This window comes from Ixodes scapularis, unplaced genomic scaffold, assembly GCF_016920785.2.
Source record: "Ixodes scapularis isolate PalLabHiFi unplaced genomic scaffold, ASM1692078v2 PGA_scaffold2__306_contigs__length_199485367, whole genome shotgun sequence".
Lineage (NCBI taxonomy): Eukaryota > Metazoa > Arthropoda > Arachnida > Ixodida > Ixodidae > Ixodes > Ixodes scapularis.
In genome coordinates, this window is record NW_024609857.1 from 2,828,161 (window position 1) to 2,850,887 (window position 22,727).

The following is a 22,727-nucleotide window of genomic DNA, read 5'->3' on the forward strand; positions in this document are numbered from 1 at the left end:
GACACCGCAGCGTTGAGAAAGGAGTTCATCTGCCGCCTTCCTCTTCTTTAGGGAAGACGAATGTTCTATCAAAGTTCTATGTTCTGGAGCGCACGATGACTTGGCGGAAATGCGACACGCAGCACACAAGTCGCTCCTTCCTTCCAACGCTAGAGGCACCGCGGGCGTTTTCCCGACCGTCTTTTCGGGATTAGAGAGCTTTAGTAAATCGTTCCGATGGCTCCGATAATGATACTCAATACTCCGCCTTGGCACATGCATCGTGATCGTGTCATCATCGAGTACTCTTATCGGAGGTATCGTAACTAAAATGCTATGTTATCGGGTATTGTTATCGGAAGTATTGGAATGCTCTACTTAAACTCTCTTTTGTCGGGTATCGTTGTCAAAGCCATTGGAACAATCTACTAAAACTCTCCAATATCGGATAAGGGTTGGGCTAGATGGTCTTGCATCACGGTGTAATACGCCGAAAAAAGAAACACGGACGAAAACGAAAGGAGAACTGGACAGGACGCGGCGTAACTTTCGACATGCAAAACCAGCTAGCCCACCTAGCCATCTCTAATATATCGCAGGAGCCTCGGGCCCTCGGAGCGTTCCAGGACCCTGGGACGTGAGCCCGAACAAGAGCGGCGCCGGGGGAAGCCGGTAGCCGTCGGAGATCTCCCGGAGCCGCCATAACTCTTGCGGCCGGCAGCGTCTTCAGCTGCCCCCCACATTCGTCACTCACTAATCCGGACATGACGGACGCTTTGAGCCTCGGAGAAGCCGCCTGGCGCCGACGCTGATCCCCGTTCGGCCGACGACGCTGGTCTGCGCCGGCAAGACAATCGGCGGAGCGCCACACAGGGCCGAAATAGATGGCCGTTTTTTCGGCACAGGGAGCAGGTGGGCCCTCGGCGTGCTGCCGCCGAGGCTTAATTAGCTCATGGGCGGGAGGCGTGTCATTAGTCGGCCTCGGTAGTTTAGTAGAGCTCAAATGGCCTCGGTAATGTTATCTCGCGAAAATGGTCCTCGCATGGGCTATAGCGCGTCCACGCAGAGACGCATACCTTCTTTGCCCGAGATCACAAAAACTAGATTTCGAGGCAAGCTCCGAGAGGGGGCAGGATGGTCAAAAATCACGTTCTAGACACTATTGAGTGGCATACAAAGCATTGTCTCGGTATCCGTCTCTGTCTTTGCTCTCTTCCCAAAAAGTATATTCTGCAAGCCTCTCCGGGTGACGGTGTAGCTTAAAAGATGGTTAACCAAAATTTAAATTTCAAAAAAAAAAAAAAAAAAAAAACAATGCAGGGGATGTAGACAGGACGCTACAATCCCCACGACACAACTAGTTAGGGTGCCTTCAAGTGCGCTTTGCTTGGGGTGATGACATCTGGCCATTTTGTTTCGAACACTTATTTTTATTTTTTGTTCTGAAGCGCGTGAAAGAGCGTGTCCCTGCACGTGCTCGTGGCGCTGACTGTGCTACGGCGACATTTTGTTTCCTCGATTTCTTTGTATTTTGCGTGTGAGCGCGTGCTGTCGGCATCGGGTACTACAAACGATGGCATCTCCCTAAACAGAAGGACATTGAGACACCCTACTACCAGTAAGGCGATATCTCAAATGGACGGCCGTATTTTTGGAAAAAGAAGTCGAGATTGAACCAGGCCGACGAGGCGCGTGACCGTCAAGATATCTAGTTTCCTCCTCTCTTCGCTTCGTTCCCTTAAGGCCGCGAGACGGAGAAGACGCGAGGCCGTTCCCTCTCCTTCTCGGAGAAACATGACGTCAACATTTCTGTCAAATGCGCCTTCTTTTTTTTTTTTTTTTGAAAAATAGGTCATCCGTTTGAGATATCGCTGTATGAGTGATGTTTTGGTGTTTGTAGCATCCCGTTGCACGCTTTTGCCGCGTGCTTTGTGGAATCCAGATTTCGGGTCAGCATCCCTTTAATGTGTCCTCGTGTTGCACAGTAGATGGGTGTTCCTTATATTAACGCGGTGTCGGGAATTATCGTACAAGGGGAACAAGTCGTCATTTTCGATTGGAGACAGCAAACATCAATCTCTTTCACAATAATTTTCTCCCATTCATTCACGTTCATACCACGAATAAAAAAACACGCGCCACTCATATCACGATACTTACGAAGACCCCCAAGAGGCCATAAAATAAATGGCTGGAGGGAGTCGATGTGCTCTATTCGGCGCGCAGGATCATCCGCTTATTTCGGACAGAGTGCGGTGATGTCAGAGGTTGGACTGAGGGACACAAGGAGCTGCGCTGTCTCGACCCACTCTCTCCTTCCAAGCAGAGCAGACGGAATGCGAATAGTTCTCATCAAGATGTTCAAGACAAGGGTGGACGTGAGCGCGTTCGTTTTCAATTACTTCTTACAGAAAGCATTTATTTTTATTTAAAAATACTATAAGTCCCTCATGGGAGTACGGTAGGAACGGGAATACACATTTTCTGGCAAAGTGCAAAAAAAAAAAAAGAAAAAAAAAAGATGAAATATTAACACACACTGGAACAAGAAAAGCACGATAAAATATGTAAATTGGTTTTCAGATGAGTTGGCAAAGGCGCTGGAACAAATACAATGAATCACGCAATATTTTACTGAACGATAAGCTTGAATAGCACAAACACAAGAGCAAAGCGCGCACAATAAAAACAAAAACGAAAAATATATATTTTCCTTTTTCTGTATTACAGGTCACAAGATGCATCATAACACGGAAGGAATGAACAGAATGATTAAGGCGAATGACACGAGACAGCATATTCAAGGAGACAGTTCCAGTCGTTGATAGTTAAGGGGGAAAAGGAGTATTTAAAAGAGTCCTGAAAGCATTGGGGCTGAAAAACGGTACTGCTATATATATGTTCGTTGCGAGTATTTCTGGACACATCAGAAGCGACGTACGCTGTTTTATCTAGATGCAGAAAGACGTTTAGAATTATATAAAGTAATTTCAAACTTTTTTCCTTATGCCACGTCTTGAGTACCGGAAGGTTAGCTTCCGAGTACAGTGCCGTTGGAGAGTCTAATCGACGATATTTGGAATAAAGAAAACGCAAACCAAGCCGCTGCGCTCCTTCCTATTTATGCACGTCTTGAATAGTGAGGATCACAGATTTCACACGCATATTTTATCAATGGGCGTATGACTGTTTTATATATCATACGTTATGTATTAGCTGAAGTTAGCTTCAAGGACCCCGGTAAGTACAATCATTTGGAATTCGCTTTTTTTACAATATTATTTATATGTACTTAGCAAAAAGAGGCCGTACTTCAAACGAATTTGAAATATATTTAATACGAATATTCACTTTGTATTTATTCTGTATTATTTTGACCGCATTCGAAATACGCGCGTAAGGTATTCAAAATACATTATAAATATGAATCAAAATATATTTTAGATATACCAAGAATATTATCCTTTCTCACTCAAGATGCCATTTATGCATTAAAAACCGGTAACACAATTTTTTTTTTATTTTCGATTTTGTCAGCAAATGGTGTCCCTGTGGTATTTGAAGGCACTACTAAATACATCTCACAAAGCTACATTAGAAACGAACACAAACACAAACACCATGACGCACTGAAAAGCTCATTCACAGTCCCGTTGACTGCTCTAGAGCCTTATATAGCCTACATATTGAGGGTAATCATTTTTTCGGTGACCACCTGTGCGCTTATTAAGGTTCCAAGTACTCAATCTTCTCCTCGGGAGTCTGTCAAAGGGTAAACAGTGTTTTGAAGTTCGTGGACGATATCTCTTACTAAAAGGCATTGGTACAACTAATAACAATTCGGCGCAGTTCCTAAAACAATATCCACACAAACGGCTCATAAAATACATGTTATTGCTTCTCTGCGTAGCACCACTCAGGACGAAGCGAATCAAGGCAGTTTCTTCACTTTAAAATACTGTAAACGACTTTATTTTTGTGAGGACCTAATTTTCGCAAAGTTCACGAATCGCCTACAATTCCGAAAAATAGGTCCCGTAAACAATTCCGGCAAAATGTAAAAACATTGAAATCTATATTGCGATCCCAGCGCGTCGCGAAAATTAGAATTTGCGAAGTATTCCAAAACTCCAACTTTGACCTAAATCGCGAAATATTGAGCCCGCGAAATATAAATATTTTACAGTAGTTGTTTTGCCTTTCCTTTTTAGTAGTTGACTATTTAATATGGTAGTTAATGTCACTATATTAAAGTCACTACTCACATCACGTACAATGGTGAGTATACACGTTCAGTGAACTAACATTGTGCTAACAAAACCACGCCAAACGTATCTGTTCACAGCACCTGCTGAAGCTTTCCAGCCTCAGCAAATGTTGTGGTTGTAGTTGCCGAACCCCGTTTGTGATTGGTGTGAAAGGAACTGATCAGGTGTGTTCTTGATAGAAAAAAGGAAACAATAACATAAACTGGGCATATTTATCAGTGCGATGCTGCGTAATTCAGCTTCAGTGTACTTCAGGCGCTTCAGTGTACTTCATATCTGCTTGAAGTGAACTTCTAGAAGGGGAGCTTTTCAATATATTGGTAGTTTAAGTCAAACTACCAAAGTATTGCAGTCAAAAGGTACTTAGAGTATAACAAAATAGTATTTACGATTTTCAGGTATTTCAAGACTATCCTGCACGTATCTTTGATTGCTCCATTTTTTTTTAGGGTTGGAGTATATTTTGCATGAATTAAATAAATATTTCAAGAAATATATGTGAAAGGTATTTTGTGCCTATTAATTTAGTATTTGCATATTTCAAAACGCATGAAGGGAACTTCAAATGTAGTTTAAGTAAAGGTATTTTAAAATGATTTTTAGAAGTATATTTTAGTACTAAGTAAAAAAAAAAAGAAGTTTATATTTTCGGTCTATTTTTCGTGTACTTACAATTATGAACTGTATTTCAAATACACTCAAATTAGAATGTGGTATATTTCAAACGAATTAGTTTTCACTAAGGGTATATTCCCAAACGTAGATCATGGTTACACCCAAATATTTGTAACAACTAACCCTCACATCTGGGTATCGTTCGATATTGTATGCAAACTCAGAGGGTTTGGCTTTGTGCGTAATGGTCATACATACTGTCCTCTATAGATTTAATGACATTTGCCACGTGGGTTTGGTTGGCCCACTGGCTCCATTGGTCAATGCGGGCTAAACAAGAAGTTCAGTTAAGTTGATCGGGTGGCGTCTTAATTTCCGTATACAAAATACAGTCGTGTGCGAGCAGTCTTGCTTTAACCGTTAGATTATACAGTAAGAAAAACGGTCGTCTGAGGACAGCATCTTGGGGAACGCCCGATTTGACATTGCTCATATCGGAGTGTTTGCCCTTGATTTCTACAAATTTTCTAAACAAAAAGGACGAACAAGAACAGACATCTTTCGAATTAGACGTTGGCGCGGACTAGGGAGAGCCATGAAAGGAACTTTGAGATAAATTTGGGTAGCAATAGCGATTTTAATACGCGTGCGCTTTACGAAGAGCCTTTCCTTTCTGTGGCGTTCGGGCGCCGAACATCGGCGACGTCCGCTTGTCGTAGCGGAGCTGTCGTATCTCTGGTGTTCAGAAATCCACCGGCTCTATACGAGAAAGGGGATGGGAAATACCTAGACGGGCACGTTGTTCTTATCGAATAAGAGGCGTGTTCCAACGAAGGAACGGCCGAGATGTCAGATCCAAACCCTGTCAGGTGCAGAAACGGAGCTCTGTCGCACACGTGGAGCTCTTACCACGGCGCCTCACCTCGTCCTCTCCTTCCCTTGCACGGCGCAGAGTCACTGAACGGAGAAGCAGCGGAGGACGTCTCTCTGGAATGACTCCAGCGCACGGTCGTTGCCTTCCATCGTGCTTTGGCTGCGCGTGCTCCCTCGAAGCTCACGAGACGGCAAAGTGTTATCGAAGATATCGCGCCGGATCCGGAAAGACCTCCCTGCCATTCTTATCTTGTCAGTGGCCATAAAACTGAGTACGTGCAACACGGTAAGTACATAGGGGCCATTCACTTGCGTAGCTGCTCAGCGCGTGCTGACAAAGAGTTTCCACGGTGCTTATGCAACGTGCATTCCACGCCATTAAGAATGTTGGTCTTGGGAACCTCTAAGTGCGAGCTAGTTATGAGCATGCCCAGTGAATTGTGCACTCAAATATGGCGTCTAATTAATACTCTTAAAAAAATAAAGAGGCAGGTAGCGTTTAAACCCCGTGCCTCAGCGTAGGAGCCAAGTACGTATACCGACCGCTACTAAGGCACGCGGCAGCACCACAGAGTCACTCGAGTTAACTCACGATCAGGTGGTGAGTGGGGATGATAACACTGAGGGCGTGTTCCAAAATTTACTCGATCCTACTCGAGGGTAAGAGTTTTTACCTTGGCGTTCTAAAACCTATCCGTGTCCACCGTTTTGCAATCTGTGTTGTCATGTGACACAGCCCGCCGGAGAAACTCGCTTTCATTTGGCTAAAATTTGGAACACAGCCTGAGTGAGTTTGCCAGTGAGTTCGCCGAGGTATATATAATTTGCAGTTAGCGGCGAAGGCCCCTATCTATGGTGTGACGTCCCAAGCTGGTGGTGATTTCTACTCGTTCTTGTGGAGAAAAACAAATTCTGCGGTACGAAATGTGCGCCGCGGAAGTTACACGCTCGGTAGCCGCTATAGCCGCTGAGGTGATGTCAATGCAAGCCACGTAGGCCACGGTTTTGTACTTCGGGTTCATTCCCTGTTTGCAGATGCAACAAAGAAAATAGTTCCTAAACCGTGAATTGTGACTTCTCCTCGAGGCAGCGTAATTTGGGCCTAATAAAACTGACTCCGTGGAATTTGCCACCGAGGAAAAGAAAGAGGGCTGCGAAGCTTCGTAGCCACACGAGGGATCTTCCAGGATTGGAGTCACGCAGTGCTTGCTAACTTCCGACGGCTCCGTCGAAGTGAATCCGCAGCGCTTCCAAATGTGCACGAGTGCTCTTCTATGGCATCTGCAGATTGTGCGACCCCGAGGTCGTTCACCAGCGCAGGAGCGGGTCCAACTCTCGGAGCCGGAACGAGGCTGACGGGGAGGACGCCGCGAGCCATCCCGGCAAATCTAGAGCACCGAACGTGCCACCTGACTGCGCGTTCCTCCCGAAGGACGCTCAATTAAACGCCGTTGAATTGGCCCAGGTGGCTCGTAGTGTCCTCTGCGCTCGTTCCCAAGGGAAACGGAGTAGTGCCACAGCCGGCGTCGGTCTGCGGCCACCATGGCCGAGAACGGTGCATCGAGTGCCTCAAGCTCAACTGTTGGCAGCAGTTTTCTATATATGGCCTTGAAAAGTTACAAAATACCTGCTGATCTTCACACGCTCCACTTTTACGTTTGATCGGCGTTACTTCGTATTTCAGCGTGATTTGGCTAATATTTGTAACGAGACGCGGCTATCAGAAAATAATATGTTTTTCCAGAGTGGGGTTATGGCGAATATCATCCGTAGAATAAAAAGCCTCTGACACGCAAAAAAAAAAAAAAAAAATTTATGCTAGGCGTTGAAATGGCATGTCAGGACATTACAAAAAAAAAATTGTTTGACTATAAAGTTGCGTAGTTTTTTTTTTTTTTTTTATAAAAAATAGAAATAGGAGGCCCAATTGAAAGTTCCCGCCAGTTCACTGTGACGTAACAGTGTACCGCAAGGTGTCGGGGCGGTCAGAAGGGAGGCATCGACATACGTCACTAAAAGTGGGTTCACAGGAAGTCACGCGAGTTTCACTCCTCGTGCTCTCCGCGACCGTGTCTACTACTTTTTTTTATCTTCTGCTCTTTGTACGAGCGACTGTAGAAAACAAAGTTTCAGTTCCACTAGCTCTTTATCGCTGCACCGTTGGTTAGTTTGCGTGCTGTAAAAGTTGAGGACGAAGAGTCAGTAGATCGACGTGATGGAGGTCAAGGAGGAAAGCGTTGCGAGTACAAGCCAGTGTATACGAATGCGTGCCGTCAGTCCGATGATACAGAGCTATACTGAACACAAAAAAATCTATCAAGTTGAAAAAAAAAAAAAAAAATTTAGAACGCTCGCAGAAATTAGGATTGCTTGCGTACGACACGTCCAATTGCATTGCTGAAGCTTCGGACACCGAGGGCGTCGAATCATCGTATACTCTCCAGGCTGAAGATGCCTGCCGTGTCTCGGAAATGCATGCAGTCTGATCTCTTCTTCAGTTGCTGAAATATCGGGACAGTCCCTCACACAGCACCTTCTACGCACTGAAGTTGATCACGTTAATTCATTGACTCTTCTTCTACCTTTACAGCAACATTAAGTGATGAAAAGCAGATAAAGGAAACCTTGTCTGCTTGTATCGCTCGTGGAGGTGCAGAACAACAAAAATATTTAGAAAATATTACACGCGCTCGCGGTAAGCACGAGGAGGGATACAACTCACGTGACTTCCGGCGATGCCTCCCTTCTGACCGCCCCGACACCTTGCGGTACACTGTTACGTCACAGTGCACTGGCGGGAACTTTGAATTGAGCCTCGTATTTCTATTTTTTATAAAAAAAACTAAAAAAAACTACGCACCTCTATAGTGAAACATTTTTTTGTAATGTCCTGACATGCCATTTCAACGCCTAGCATGAAAAATTATTTTTTTCTTTTTTGGCGTGTCAGAGGCTTTTTAACAGAGTTGTCAAATAATTACGGGCCACTGAGTTTTACGAGTTGCTTTTGGAATCCCCCTGGCCAAGCGTCTTCACTCGGCTCTTGGCGAATGTTTTGGTGACGACACCGAAGAACCAGTGCACCGACGCTTCACGGGACCGCAAAGCCTAAGTTAATCCGCCTGAGGAACTTTGACGTACAAAGGTGACGGTGTTCACATCAGCGGACACGATGAAAGCATGTTCTAAGCGCCTCATGTATGCTTACGTCTGCAGACAAACTCTGTATCACTATCGTGATCAAAAAGGAACACGCCCCTCAGACAGTGTCTGCAAACTGTTCGTCGTGTGCTAGCAGTGTGAGCGCGGCTTAGCTTGTAGTGGTTAGCTACTCTGAATCGCTAGGCGAGATTGCGGATGGCGAAATGGGAAACTCTGTTAAAACGAAGAGTTCGAATTTTTGACCGACGACAGACCGTCGTCTTCGAACAGATGACCATTTGCAAAAAGGCGATTAGCTGATTATGAAAACGCTCGTTCGAAAGGCTATCGTAGGATGCACTAAGGACGGTTGCGGGTTCCTTGCAGCGACATCGCTGTGTTCGTGCCTGGAGGCGCTAAAAAAACTGTTCTTTCGTGACATTTGAGTGCGCTACAATTTCAAACGTGCATACGGCGTAATTGAGGGATCATCGGCTTTCTTCGATGTTATACGTACATCGACGTGGAAGGCTGCCGCGAAACGCAATCGCATCGCGTCCGTCGAAGCCGGTCGGAAGATGGAAAAACGCAACTTTGGTATTTTTGTTTTTGCAACATTTTCGGGACATTTGTTAAAAAATAAGTACTTATTTGCGCTTCTTATACAATTCGCGTCTTTTTCGAACCTATCGTGGCGCAACTCCCTGCTCCGAATCGCACCACCGCGCTCAACCAACAGCACGTAGACAGAAGGCCTCCGCAGGCGTCATCCCAGTCCGATTGATCGAGGCGTAAGATTGGGCACGATTGCTCTGTCAGTGTTCGGCTGGGGCTCGTGTCCAATCAGATTGTCGAAGATCAGGCTCGGGCCGAATAGCCGAGTTAGCGCCATCCGACTCTGATGGCGTTTCATAGAGGGAGAGGAGACCACGCGGAGGCCTTCTGTCTAGGTGGTGTTGGCTCAACTCTCGACGAACAGTTCTACGGCGACGCGCTTTAGCTTCGCCAACGTTTAAACCGCCGTGGTCCATTGGTAACGCCGATCGCGTTCAGAGCCTGAAGCTACCGACAATGCAAGGGGCTTAAGCGACGAGGTGACGATGCGTGCACGTCCTCGGCGCGGCAGACACGAACTTAACCCCTCAACCAATTGCCCATTGCTTCGCTCCAGCCCACCAATCATCGAGTTCTGCCGATAGTGTCATGGAGCAAAAATGTCGTGATTTTTTTCTAAAATTTTACTTTTCTTTTGATTCCCAAAATATTTCAAATTCTCAGGAAAAAAAAAATCTTTATGTTTTTACATTTGATGGGGCCCGTAGAAGAAATTTCGAACTGCAGCTAAAAAAATCATTGCAAAATCCCTTTAAAGAAGATTTTTTTTTTTTTTTTTTGGGGGGGGGGGGGGGCGTGAAAACTCCTTATTGAAGCATTTCGAAATGACGTAGCAAAATGCACCATTTACCGCGAATATTTCCCTTTTTTTTTGTTGCGCATTTTACGTGTATGAATATATTTCTATTTAAGTGTAAAGGTGATTGCAATTTAAACATACGAGTAGCAACGCAACTGGGTATACGATAACGTGAAAGTTTAATGAAAATAAATTGCTAGCCAGTCGCCTAGAGCTCTATTGATACGGGTTCGCGGAAAAATGAACACGTTAGCAGTAACGCGGCTTTACTTCTAACAGTGAACTCTGCAGGAAGCGAAAAGCCGCGTCAACATAGTGGGCAAAACGGTCGAAACTGCACCGTTCGATCCCGCAATGGCCGCCATCCAAGCGACAATCCAAATGCGATTTCAAACGAAACTTCGAATGGGAATATGAGCCTCTTGGATAGAGTTTATTAGGTAAAGAGGAGGGAGCCTGCCAAAAGCCGCCCTATATTAGAACCCCGAGGGCAGCGCAGAGTTTGGCTCCCGGTGCTCATAACCTCTGGCTCAGCTGCCAACTCGAGAGACCGAACCTCGCCAATCCGTTTTTGATTGAATGCCGCCCACACGCGCATCTCGGAACCGGAAGTGCGAGAGATCGTGTCACGCGACGACCGGGCCACTCGGGCGCCGGCCTCGCGGCGCTCCCACAGACACGCGGAAAACAAAAGCCGGTCTGGGGTTTCACGCTGCGCGGCGCTTTCCGCCTCGCTGTTGAGACAAGGAACCCAGTGTCCCCGGACGGGAAGAAAACCCAGACAAAAAAGCAGGCTTTCCCACGTGCAAGTTTACGCGGACGCCGAAGCAAGAAGACAGAAAAGCGCGCCCTGTTTAATTTCTCCTCGGTCTAATGACGAGCGCCATGCCAGAATAGCAGTCGACGGCAGGGATGAGGAGAGCTGACGTCCAGAGGGGGCGCCAGGGCAGGCGGGCCGCTCCATGGCTCCTGGAAAGCTGATCGCTACCGCAACAATGAACTGTCTGTTCCCGCTTGCGCCGAAGCCTTTCAAACGCGTTTACCGAAGTTTACGTGAATCGTTACGTCGATTATCTCGCTTGGAGTGAGTCTATGGTTACGGTCGTGTCTCCACTCGCGTTTGCAACGAGTGCACGCACGCTTGTCAGAGATTCAGTGGTGTCTCGTTAACCTCCATTCCACCCGAAAAGCGTCGAATATGTGAATTATCTCTAATAAGGAGATGAACACAGATGCCATTAGTCGGCTCGCCCCCGAAAATGTTGTCTAGACAGCGGGGTACCCATAGTGACCGAGTCCGTATTAACGAGACATAACTGCGTTCACGTTGGATGTGACAAGCAGAGCGTGTTCCAGGGCGTCTTTACAATTAATCAAAAAGGTTAAAAGGCGCGAACAAACAGGACGAAAAAAGACACACGTACGACACGGACAGGTGTCTGTCCATGTCATACGTGTCTTTTTTCGTCCTGCCTGTTCGTGCCTTTTAACCTTTTCATCGACATGAACCAACTAGCCCCAACCAAAATTTCATTGAGTCTTCACAAAATCGAATCTGGCCAACCAGGTGCTGGAAATAATACCCTGGCCGTGGTTGCGAGCAACAAACTTGATAAGTGCGTCGGAGTTACTCTCGGTGCCTGAAAATATGCTGCACTTGATGTTTCAATCACCGTCATCTAAAATCACGGTGGAAGAGTGCGACTAGCGCAACGGTCGTCATAATTCGTACGCCAGGCGCCGAAGGCCGGGAACCCGCCGTCCGAGTGGTCACACACTCTGTCCGAGCAAAACTGAGTTCGAATGGCACATTCGTTTCATAAGTCCTTCTGTGTGATCGTGATCGAAACAATCACGTGCACGCTATTTTCAACCATGAAGGGTTACAACATTTAACTTTTACGCGCTTATTAAACCATATACCGATAATTAAAACAGTTTCTCGCTACCACCGCTAGGGGATTCTTTTCGGCTTCTGGTTGGCCAAGAGAGCATGCCAAGCCCTCTTTCCGAGTCTGGTGCACGCCCTGGCTCTGCCCGCGCCTCCTATTGACCAAGCTCTCTCAATACACGGCTCTGGGCTACACGATCGAGTCAGGTTTGCCATATGGAGGCTTCGACTCCTAACCGCGGTTCCCGAGCCTCATGCGGCTCTTTGGGGACCCAAGCGCGGCTCCTGGCTTGCCGATAAACCGCTCGGCAAGATCAAAGGGTGAGACGCATAGAAAAGAAACAGCAAACTGTTCGGCAATTGCGTTACACGTGAAACCTTCGGGTATTGCTGCGGAACGTTACCGAGCCCGGCGCCTACGTTCATTGGCGCTCTTCATCGGATTACTTAACACGTGGCATATAAACTTGATAGCAGTTCCTGGAATTAAGATGCTGGCGCTGGTCCGGTTTTAAAGACGGACGGGTTTCCAGAACCACCCATACTCACCGGAATCTGCGAATAAGCGTTGATAACGTGACCTTTCCGCTAGCGAATCAACGTCCAGCTTCCCAGTCGATTTTATTAACTTCACTAGATCTGAAGACCCCCCCCCCCCCCCTCCTCCTCCTCCACCCTGAGGAGCCAAAAAGCACTTCAAAAGCTACGTTTTGTTAGTTTTGTGCCATCATGTAAGCACATCGAACAAGGTCCTTGTTTTACGACTTGGGGCTCACAAGGAAGAAACATAGTGAGCACTTTTTTTTTACGAAGGGAATTTTCCCTTCCAACCAACTGAAATTAAACATTTTAGAAATAGCACCACGCCCCGTTTTCATTGCGGGTGGTCACTTGAAGGATTTTTTTTTTTTTCATGTCTCTTTGAATATGTCCATCTGACCACCCCTGGTTTAGAGACAAAGGGAGACTGCCCTAAAATGGCGACTGGTAGTTTTAGTGTACAAGGGCTGTCGAACATTTTCTAAACCCCAGCAAACAACATTGGCCGTCACCATTGCATGTGCACGAAGCGTACGATTGCATCCGAATCCTCGACGAACGTTGACGCGGCACTCGATCTCGGAGTCAAGTTAACGCCGACGTACTCCTCGGTTCCGTACACAAAGTGCGTGTCCATGGAAATGGCGGATCTTGGCCTCTAATATTTTTGGTGGCAAGATGCGCGCCCGAAATCTCCGAGGCCCTGGACAGATTCATATAATTGGCGCCGCAGCTATACTAGACGGCGTCCACTTTTAAAAAGGCTCTACTTGAAAAGGCCGGATTCACGTGCTCCGAAAGCTCGGACCACGCCGGCGAGCTTTGACTCTTGAAACTTAACCGCTCCCTCCCCTCCCCCCGAGCGCGTTTGATCGCGCTTCGTCTGCGTCACACCGTGGTCTGCGTCCATGCAGGAGTCGCTCGCGCTGACAGCCTTGGCGAATGCTGCATGTTTGCTCGCCAGTATGCCACAAATGGCGGTGGTAACACGAAGCTCCAGTGCTCTTCGATGCCCTACGAGATTCTCTTCATTCAGTTAACCCTTTTTCAAAAGTGGACGTCATTTATTAGAGTGCGCCTTTGTTTGGGCACATACTACTCACGTATTGGACACCAGGGTAGCGCTGGCATTCTGCGTGAAGTCGGCTGAGCTTGTATTAGAAACGAGTGCTGCGTCCAATTTCGGCGAGGGCTCCGATCTATTCGGACGATATTTACCCGAAAAATGGCGACCACCAGAGTTGCTTGACGGACTTTTGAAAAGAGTCTATTCGCAACTCCAGCCAAACGGACGGCACCTAGGTGAAAAACACTGAACTGTCCGGAGCTGGTCCTTTCGCAATTCCTGCTCGTCTCTCGTGGTTCCGTGATTACATGTCGTCGGTAGTTCGCGCGATAGAACAGTTGACCCGGTGACTCTGTCGGAACTGTAGTATCAGTTTCTTCCCAGGCTGCTCCGCGCGCAACGTACCCAACCACGTGAACCACACATACCGCGTTTATCAACGATCATCAGCACCGTGGAAGGACGCTAGGCAGTTCTTTCGTCGCTTCCTCGAAGAAAGTGGAGCCTCCTGGAAGCTCGCTAACGCCAACACATGGGCGCAGGTACGAAAGGCGGAGGATAAAAAGCGGGGCAAACCATTTTGAGTCCAATGCTCGCTCGCTGATGCGCCAGCGTTGTGCGTCGAGCTGGCACATGGCACGGCACGACCTCTATTAGACCGCCATATTTGCCCGACAGTGGCGTCCCATATATACGTCGCTGGAGTCGCCATTTATTCCACGCTGCTGAAATCTCGGAGGCTATCGCTGTTCACACGGACGAGCGGAATAGCGCGCTAAGGGAAGACACGCGCCGAAAATTTTCAATACTCTATTCCTGAAAGTTGAAACGTAAGGCCCGTTCACACATGCAGCGGAGCGCTACAGGCATAGCGCTTACCTCGCGCCAAGCGCGTGCTGACGACAGCGTTCACCAGCTTTGTATCGCACCGTCAAAACTGTTGCTCATGGCATACGATAAGTACCTGACGGCACGTGAGGAGCGCTACATCAGCGCTTCGCTGCATGTGAGAACCGGCCTTTACTTTGTTAGTAATGGAGGTGATGACTCGCGCGAATGCTCGCGTAAACCAAGCTTTTCTTACGGAGCTGTCATGCCCGTGCCATTCTTCGAGAGTGTCGCGCAGCACTGGAGGGAAGAAGGCGGCGAAAGAGATTTTCGGTAGCGCACCACAAGCGACGCAGAGTCTTCCGAGTCTCTCCAAAAGAAGCGGCTACCTTTTCACCATCACCACCGTTAGCCGAGACTTAAAACGACGGCAAATGGGTCTGCGGGCAGCGGTCGTCATCTGCAGACAGTGGCGAGGACGATCCGCGCTTTCCCGTTATATCGTCGCCGACAGTATACCGTCGGTGGGAACTCAATGACAACACTCCTCAGAAGGCGGAATGATCGTCCGCGGGTACAGACGCGCGCGTCAGCACCGACGCTTCCACGACCGACCGGCTTGGAGGAGCTTCAGCATGGCCTCTGAGATCCCGGCGCGCGCTTCGGGATCTCGGAGGGCATGGCTCCAGATGCTCGTTCCAAGCGCTCTCCGGCGGCGCCAAATCCAACCGCACATCAACAGTGAACTAGAACTAGTGGAAAAAGCGGCGCCCCATCGGCCAAATGCTTGTGTCGAAACGCCAATGAGCTCGAGCTGTGCCCTGCTGCCCAGCTGTTCCCGCAAAAAAAAAAAAAAAAACTCGCGTTCCGCGATTGTCGTTTACGGGCAAGGCGAGGCAGTACTCAGAAAAAGATCTCTAGCGCCACCTGGTAAGTGCGACCCGATGTGGCTCACGCGGAGGCCGTCGCTTTTTCCACTACTCGATGTTTCGAGTTCCCTGTAGCGAGACTGCTTTCCTTGCGCGCATGCCTCGTGTGCGGACCCGTTGTTGTTTCTGCTACTCTCGCCTCCAGTCACACGTCGGTTCTCCCCCCTTTTAATGTAAACAGAGGACGTTATGTCGGAACGTGTTTCGCCTTGTTTCTCTCCTCCGCTGTTCCCTAGCAGCGAGTGAGGAGAGGCGCGAGCTCCGAAAACCGCCCAGTCTCGGCGCTCGTGGGCCCTGTGCGGGATGTCGACGACGGGCATCGCAGATTGCTGGCAGCCGTTTCGAGCGTTGCGCACGAGTGGGACCACGGCCACTACCAGTCACATCCGGCGTCCCTCCGCATCGAAAGAGCACTTGCTCGTGAATGCTACTCAAGTTGAAACATTTTATCCGATTACACTTACCGTTATTCACGTGACTCACGGTCAACTTTTCATTGTCTGTGGTGTAGACTTTGTGCGCGTGAATATCTTACTCGACTTTTGATATATAAATAATACTAAAATAGAAATGCAAAACTCACGCTCATATCACACGCAGGTAAGAAAAAAAGGTATTTATGTTGTTCCGAATGAATTTTCTTCTCGCGCGAAACTGCAATGCGCTCAACATCGTAGCGTGGCGACTTTAAAAAAAAAAAAAAAAGATTCAACCATTTAGCGCCTGGCTCTGGCGTCAGGCTTTTGCAACGGCACAGAAATGTGTGCAGCATCCATTCAGACTCCTTCCAAAACTTACATCCCGAGACCACAATCAGGAACACTTCCTAAATGTTTTGTCCCCGCGGCCTGTTCGTGCCATCGCTGAAGCCGAACCGAACCGGCAGCTAACACAGAGAGTAAGTACCCTGTGAAGAAAGTAATCTCTACTGTCGTTCACGCACAACGTTCACGGTGCCCGATATATTAGGGACTTGGAGTAGACTCGCGCCGTTACTTCGAAGCATAGATTCAGCACAAGCCTGCAGGTCAGCTTTCCGCAGCGTCCGATCTACTGAAACTATCTAATAATACGGTTGTTTCAACACCGGCATTCACATAGCCGTAGGCTGTTACTTGAATCCCAAATCGGCACACCACTTTCTCGAAGGAAATAATAATCTAAAATTGGTTGCGCGTCCATTTTCTCGCGGAAATCGTATTGTAGCTCGATGAATGAGGAGGCTGACAAACGTTTTCGCCTTAGAAAGTTACAACGCAGCCTGTGGCGCTGAGAAAGACGCGAGCGAGTAAAACGTCACGCTCAGTCTCATTTCATTGTTCGCTGGAAATGTTTTTTGGACTTCGTCGTCCACCCATCTCCCTTCGTAGATCACGGTGATCGGCTTTCTGAGCGGCCTGCTGGGAAATAAACGGAAGGGCATTTTTATGATACGGCTTTAGAGAAGGCAATCGCATTGCTTTTCTTTTCTTTTTTCCCCCGCTTAGCTTGGAGACGCGACGTTTGTGTGACAAAACAACCAGCTACGTAATAATCGTGCCGTCGGGTGGCTGCCGTTAGCGACGTAGTGAGCCTCACTTACCCGGAGGTGCGCTGCGGGGTTCGGGGCTGTGCCGCGCAGTCCGAAGCGGGGCGCCAGCGGCCTCTCCTGCTGGCATCCGCGGGATCCGCGTTCCGCTCTTGCTCCCGCGTGTCCGTGCAGCTCGGTGGAGAAGCTCGGCCTCGGAGCACGTGCGGCGGGCCGAGGAGTCCGTTCGAGGGTCAGCGCGTGGCATAACCCGGCCAAGAGCGACTCCGGATCGCGTTGGTATGGCGCGCCCGCCAAAATGGAGGGGGCGTGGTCTCCGCTGGAAGTGGGCGGGGCCTCTTGCGATTCCGGCCGGTCGGGCCCCTGGCCTACCTTCACACCGCGCGCCTTCCATGAGGCCCTACGACGTCTCCGAGGCCAAGAGGTTCCCCGTGTCCGTTGAGACGGGCCTATAAGCCTGCACCCGCCGATTGCCTCTATTTCCTCTCCTACATCGCCGACACACACACACACACATCGCTGCTCGAGCTTCGCGCCCAAGATTTTCGTCGAAGGTTTGACGGGGCGATGCAAATCTGGTGAATGCTCCCCAGGCTCAGTAAGAGATGCCACTAGAACATTCGCCTTACTCATAGCGTTCTTAGAAGATGCAGATCTAATAGACCGGCTCTAAGGCATGGTGCCATACGCCCCGAGCCAGTGAACCGTTCATTCTCATACTACCTCCACCCCCTAACTCTCCTACTCTCCTTTCTCTTTTCTACTTCCTTCTTCTGATCCCGTAAGCACGCTCTTAGCGCAAAGTCAACGCTGCACTTCTCTAAAAAAAAAAAAAAAAAAAAAAAAAAAAAAATTGGTGTGTGTATATGTTTATACAGCTTGTGGGTATTCTTTGTGGTATTCTCGCTATACTAATAATCACCACACGATCCGTCTGTGCTTCGCTCGTCTCACAGGGAGTGATACAACACAACGAGAAGACAGCGAATGAATTTACTGAACTTCCCGGTTGCCCGTCCTCGCGAGCCGGCCCTCCGCTCCCGCCGACCCTGGTTGTCGCCCATCGTTCAGAACTCGTAGTCTGAGTCTGTGTCCAGGCCTGCGGATCGTCCTTCCCACGCTAACGCTGTGATAGGCTATCTGTCCAGGGCTATACAGCCCGAGTCTATCTGCGGAACAATTCAGGGAACGTCATGATCCAGGCCGGAATGGCCAGGGCTCGCCGTTCCCTCCGGTCCAGTACCTCGCTGGTGGACCGCTCCGGGGATCGCCATGGGCCAGACCAGCCAGAACGGCTCCGTCGTTCCTGCCCGGCCCTAGCCTCACGCAGCACGCTCCGTTTTGCGCCAGCTCGTTTCTCTTCGGCTGACCGCCTGTCACGTGCCCTCAGCCCGTCGCCTTCTACCATCGTCTCCCACAAGCTTAGTCTGCCTCAACGGGCAACGAGTCTCCCAGCTGAAGATGAGAAATTGAGCCAGTGCAGTACAACCACCAGCCTATGATCTTTAATGTGCACCACGCAGTACACTCTAAGAAAAAAATGAAGGAAAAAGGTAGCAACGGCTCGTCTTCCTCCCTTCTACTGACGCGCCCCCAAGCGGACACAAGAAACAGGGAGGAACGAGACGTTTTCCTCCTCCAGGCAGACGGAAGAAAGCTTTCGCCTTCCCGACTCATCTTGTTTCGGTTTCTTTTTTCGAGCACGTCGCGCACGTTGTTTAATAAATTAATGTTGAGTTGATTGAGCTTCAGCGGCAGCGAAGGCCGCTGTAATTCCGTCTTCTAGTCCAAACGTGCAGAACATTTAAAAATAATAAAAATGCTTTATTTTTTTCATCACATAATGAAGGGTAGGCTGGGGAAAAAAGTTGTGAAAACAGATTGACGGGTTCGCGACCTACTACAGTGGCAGAAACATAACAGCTGAAACAAACAAACAAAGGCAAAAAAAAAAGAAAGAAAAATCTGTTACGTAAACAGCTCTCGCAGGACAGATTGTCACAAAAAAACATTACACTGTGCGGTTATTATACATAGTAATTTCGAAGCTCATTCATGAAGAGCGAGTCCAGTTGAAAGTCACGACTAATAAAGCTATTAAGTAAATGTGGTAAAGTATATTTTAACATTTGCAGGCCATAGTTTGTTTTGTGATGTACCATCCTCCAATATTCAGCGTGCCGTGTAGGATAGGTTACAACCTTTCTAGTTAACATCGCGAGTGTCGAAAGGAATTGTCAGTCTCGTTTTTAATCTCTTTTAAAACCAGCGGTCAACCTGTAATTATACAAGTTATGTATGGTTATGACAGCGTATTTTTTGAACAAACCAGCAGTATGAAAGTCATGTGGGGCGTTGCAGATAATTCTAACCATTTTCTTTCGAAGCAAGAATATCTTTTCTGTTTCCAGCGGTGGTCGTGTCCCAGATAAGGTGGCAATAGCTGAAATAAGAGTAAATTATGAGTTTCAGTTGCATTGGTGTTTTTATCAGTAATTTTATCAAATGAGCAAACAAAGCCACTAGAAACAGCGAAGTTCCGGAGCAGTGCCAGCAGCGCTACGTACACCGGTTAAGATGGCCGTCTCCGGATTGCGGGACCCACGCGGAACTACAGTAGCGGAGCCAGGCGGAAGGGACGCCTTTTTCGGAGGTCGACACGGGGCAGAGCAAAAAAGCAGAGTAGGAGTTTGACGTCTGTGACGCCATGCCCGGTTTTCATCAGAATAGAGCTATTTGTACCTATTTTGTTACCTTGACAACTTCACCCCTTCACTTCGCGCACCCCTCCGGAGTGTGCTCTGCAGCTCGTTCCTCAGAAGTCAACACAACTGTCATAGTAGTAAAAGACGGCCCGTGCCAGTCGTTTGCAAAGCGACGTAGATGAAAACATATCGCCGCGGAGTTTTTTGTGGCCTCGGAGATGCAGGAACGAGCCGACGTTAAAAGTTTTAACTACGAAAGTGTCAACAAGAGCCATGTAAATACCCGTGCACACTCGGAGCGGATGCGCGCGTTTGATCGAAGTGCTTCGGGACCGTTCTTCTACGATTACCACTCAATACTGACGTGACACTCGGCAAAGAAAGGTGGGACCGGCATTGCGTAGCTCCCACAAACTGTTATAGCTCGACAGTGACGTACAGTCGTGTCAGAACGAAAATGGCATACTAATATCAAAGTGTACGTACATATCGTGTTGCGAAGGTAACCCATACGGCGTTTATTTGAGCTCCATATCACACAAAACAAGAAGATAGAATCAATGAGAGTCCCTTTTCGACGACAGCGTTCGTCACCAGTCACCGCTGCCTCGGAAAACAAGGAGATGACAAGGGGAAGAGATCGAATTAAATGTTTATTTCTACCTTGTAAAAATACAGCTGGAGGGGCTGTGGAAAAAAAGCTGCGCTTATCAGCTTGACGAGCCCACAGTCCCTGTATTAACGGCAACCAAGCAGCGCTATATGGTGGGAAGAATGAACATGCATAAAAAGGATATTGACAACGAAAACAAAAAGGTGTACAGGCATACAAAACAAAAAATCATGCTCCCATGGTTAGACACTGCACGGAGTTCACTGTACTTACAGGCGAATAAATCGAAATGGATAAGCTGATAAGCGTTTAGTAATGACGGAAGTGTATAACACAGGCATTCTTTTCTGTAGTTTAAACGAGGTGTAGGTACTACCCAATTCTCTCCATGTCTTGTAGTATAGTTCAATTCTCTTATTTGTGATTGTGCCAGATTACGTATATTATTTATATTCCTCTGTCTGTGTTTCCAACTTATACCGTACACTCAATCGATATTTATATAGGTTGTATGTTAAGATCACGTGGGAACGACAAATAAAGTTTGCACATGACGCTCTGTAGGGTGCGTTGTAAATATGTCGAAGAATTTTTTTTTTTTTGTACCAAATAAACAGGTTGTAAGTTTGAAAATGTGGTTGTCCCCCACACTAGTTGACAGTAATTCAAATGGGATTAAAAGAGTGAATTATACAAAAGTAACTTGATCCTTGTGAGAAGAAGGTATCTAACACGACCTATTATTCCAGTTATCTGAGCTATTTTGCCTACTGAATAGTTTATATGGCTATCCCACGACAAATTTGCGGAAAACACGACACCGAGACATTTAAAGTGCTCCACAATTTCGATTGGACGGGAATTGAGGAAAATATCTCTATGCACTGGAATTGGCTTATTTTTTGGTCTAAATATTACTGCATTTGATTTTAATTAATTTATTTGCATGGAATTAGATTTTGAACAGTTCTCCAGTGATTTCATTGTGTGATTACATGTAGCTACCAATTCATGTATATCAGTGCCGGCAAATAAAATACTAGTGTTAACAGCGTAGATAATGAATTTGGCATTAGGGTTAATTTTTACAATATCACATTTTACAATTTTTACAAGATAAATATTAAATAGCAGTGGCCCTAATACACTCACTACCTCGTGGTGCACCACAAGTCACGGATAGTGCCTTAGAACACATGTTGTTTATCTGAACAACCTGTTTTCGGTTTGATAAATAGGATTTCAAAAGTAATAAAACCTGTCCACAAATAACCATAGTAACTAAGTTTCCCCAACAGAATATCATGACTTACTAAATCAAAGGCCTTGGAAAAATTCACAAATACACCGGCTACAATCGCTTTGTCTTCAAATTGTGTAAGAATATATTCTTTTTGTTCAAGTAACGCCAATTCCGTTGATTTGTTTTTACGAAAACCAAATTGGTGGAGGAGTTAACAAGTTACATTTATCTATAAAGTTTGAGAGCCTTGAATCGAGATTTTTTTTAAATATCTTTGAGAAAACAGGTAGAATGGAAACTGGCCTACAATTTCCTAAATTGTTTTAATTACCCTTTTTAAAGATAACCGTAACTCTCGCACCTTGCATATTCACTGGAGAAACCGCATCAACAAAGCATAGATTAAAAATATGAGTAAGAATAGGCGCAATAATATCAGCTACGTGCTTCACCGGTCGTATCTGAAATCCATCAATATCACAACTACTGCTGTTATTTATGTTTCTGATTATTGATATCACCTCCTGCGCAATGACTGGTTTCAGAAACATGGTTTTATAATTTCGATTACAAAGATGATCTCTCCACGTATCAGGCGAGACACCGCCGTCTCCCATGTTTGTAAAAAAATTGTTAAATGCGTCAGCTAATTTAGCACCAGACAGTTCTTCACCGTTAACTCATAGTTTTAAAGGAAAGTTATGTGGGTGACCGCGATGTAGGAGTGTGTTTCATCTACGGACCATAACACGTCATGTCGACCGTTCTTGTCGCTTAAAAAGAATGAATGGAACTCAGACCGAGCGCAGCTTCTTTGTTACTTTGTTTCGATACTGCTTAAAAGTAGTTTAATCATCGGGATTACGAGTATTTAAAAATTTGTTATATAGTTGGTCCCTTATTTTCATTTCTTGGCGCAATTCTGGCTTAATCCACGGCTTGCGTATCTTTCGGGGTTGCCTACGCACTTTTATAGGAAAGTGAGCAGAATATAAATGTATAAAAATATTAATGAACGAGTTATAGGCCTCACTCGCATCATTTAAATTGTTTATGTCGGTGTAATTCGAGTGCAGCAGTGTGTTTTGGAATGC

The 22,727-nt window shown here is 47.0% G+C and overlaps 1 protein-coding gene across 1 annotated transcript in view; it reads right to left on the minus strand.

The window, feature by feature from the left end:
- Nucleotides 1–17,349, minus strand: part of LOC8026551 (protein Wnt-5b) — a 436,541-nt gene extending 419,192 nt beyond the window's left edge. The window contains exon 1 of the mRNA XM_029992124.3: nucleotides 17,127–17,349. Within this exon, the coding sequence (XP_029847984.3) occupies nucleotides 17,127–17,319 (193 nt within the window). The 5' untranslated portion in view covers nucleotides 17,320–17,349. The remainder of the gene's footprint in view (nucleotides 1–17,126) is intronic.
- Between the last annotated feature and the right edge of the window lie 5,378 nt (nucleotides 17,350–22,727).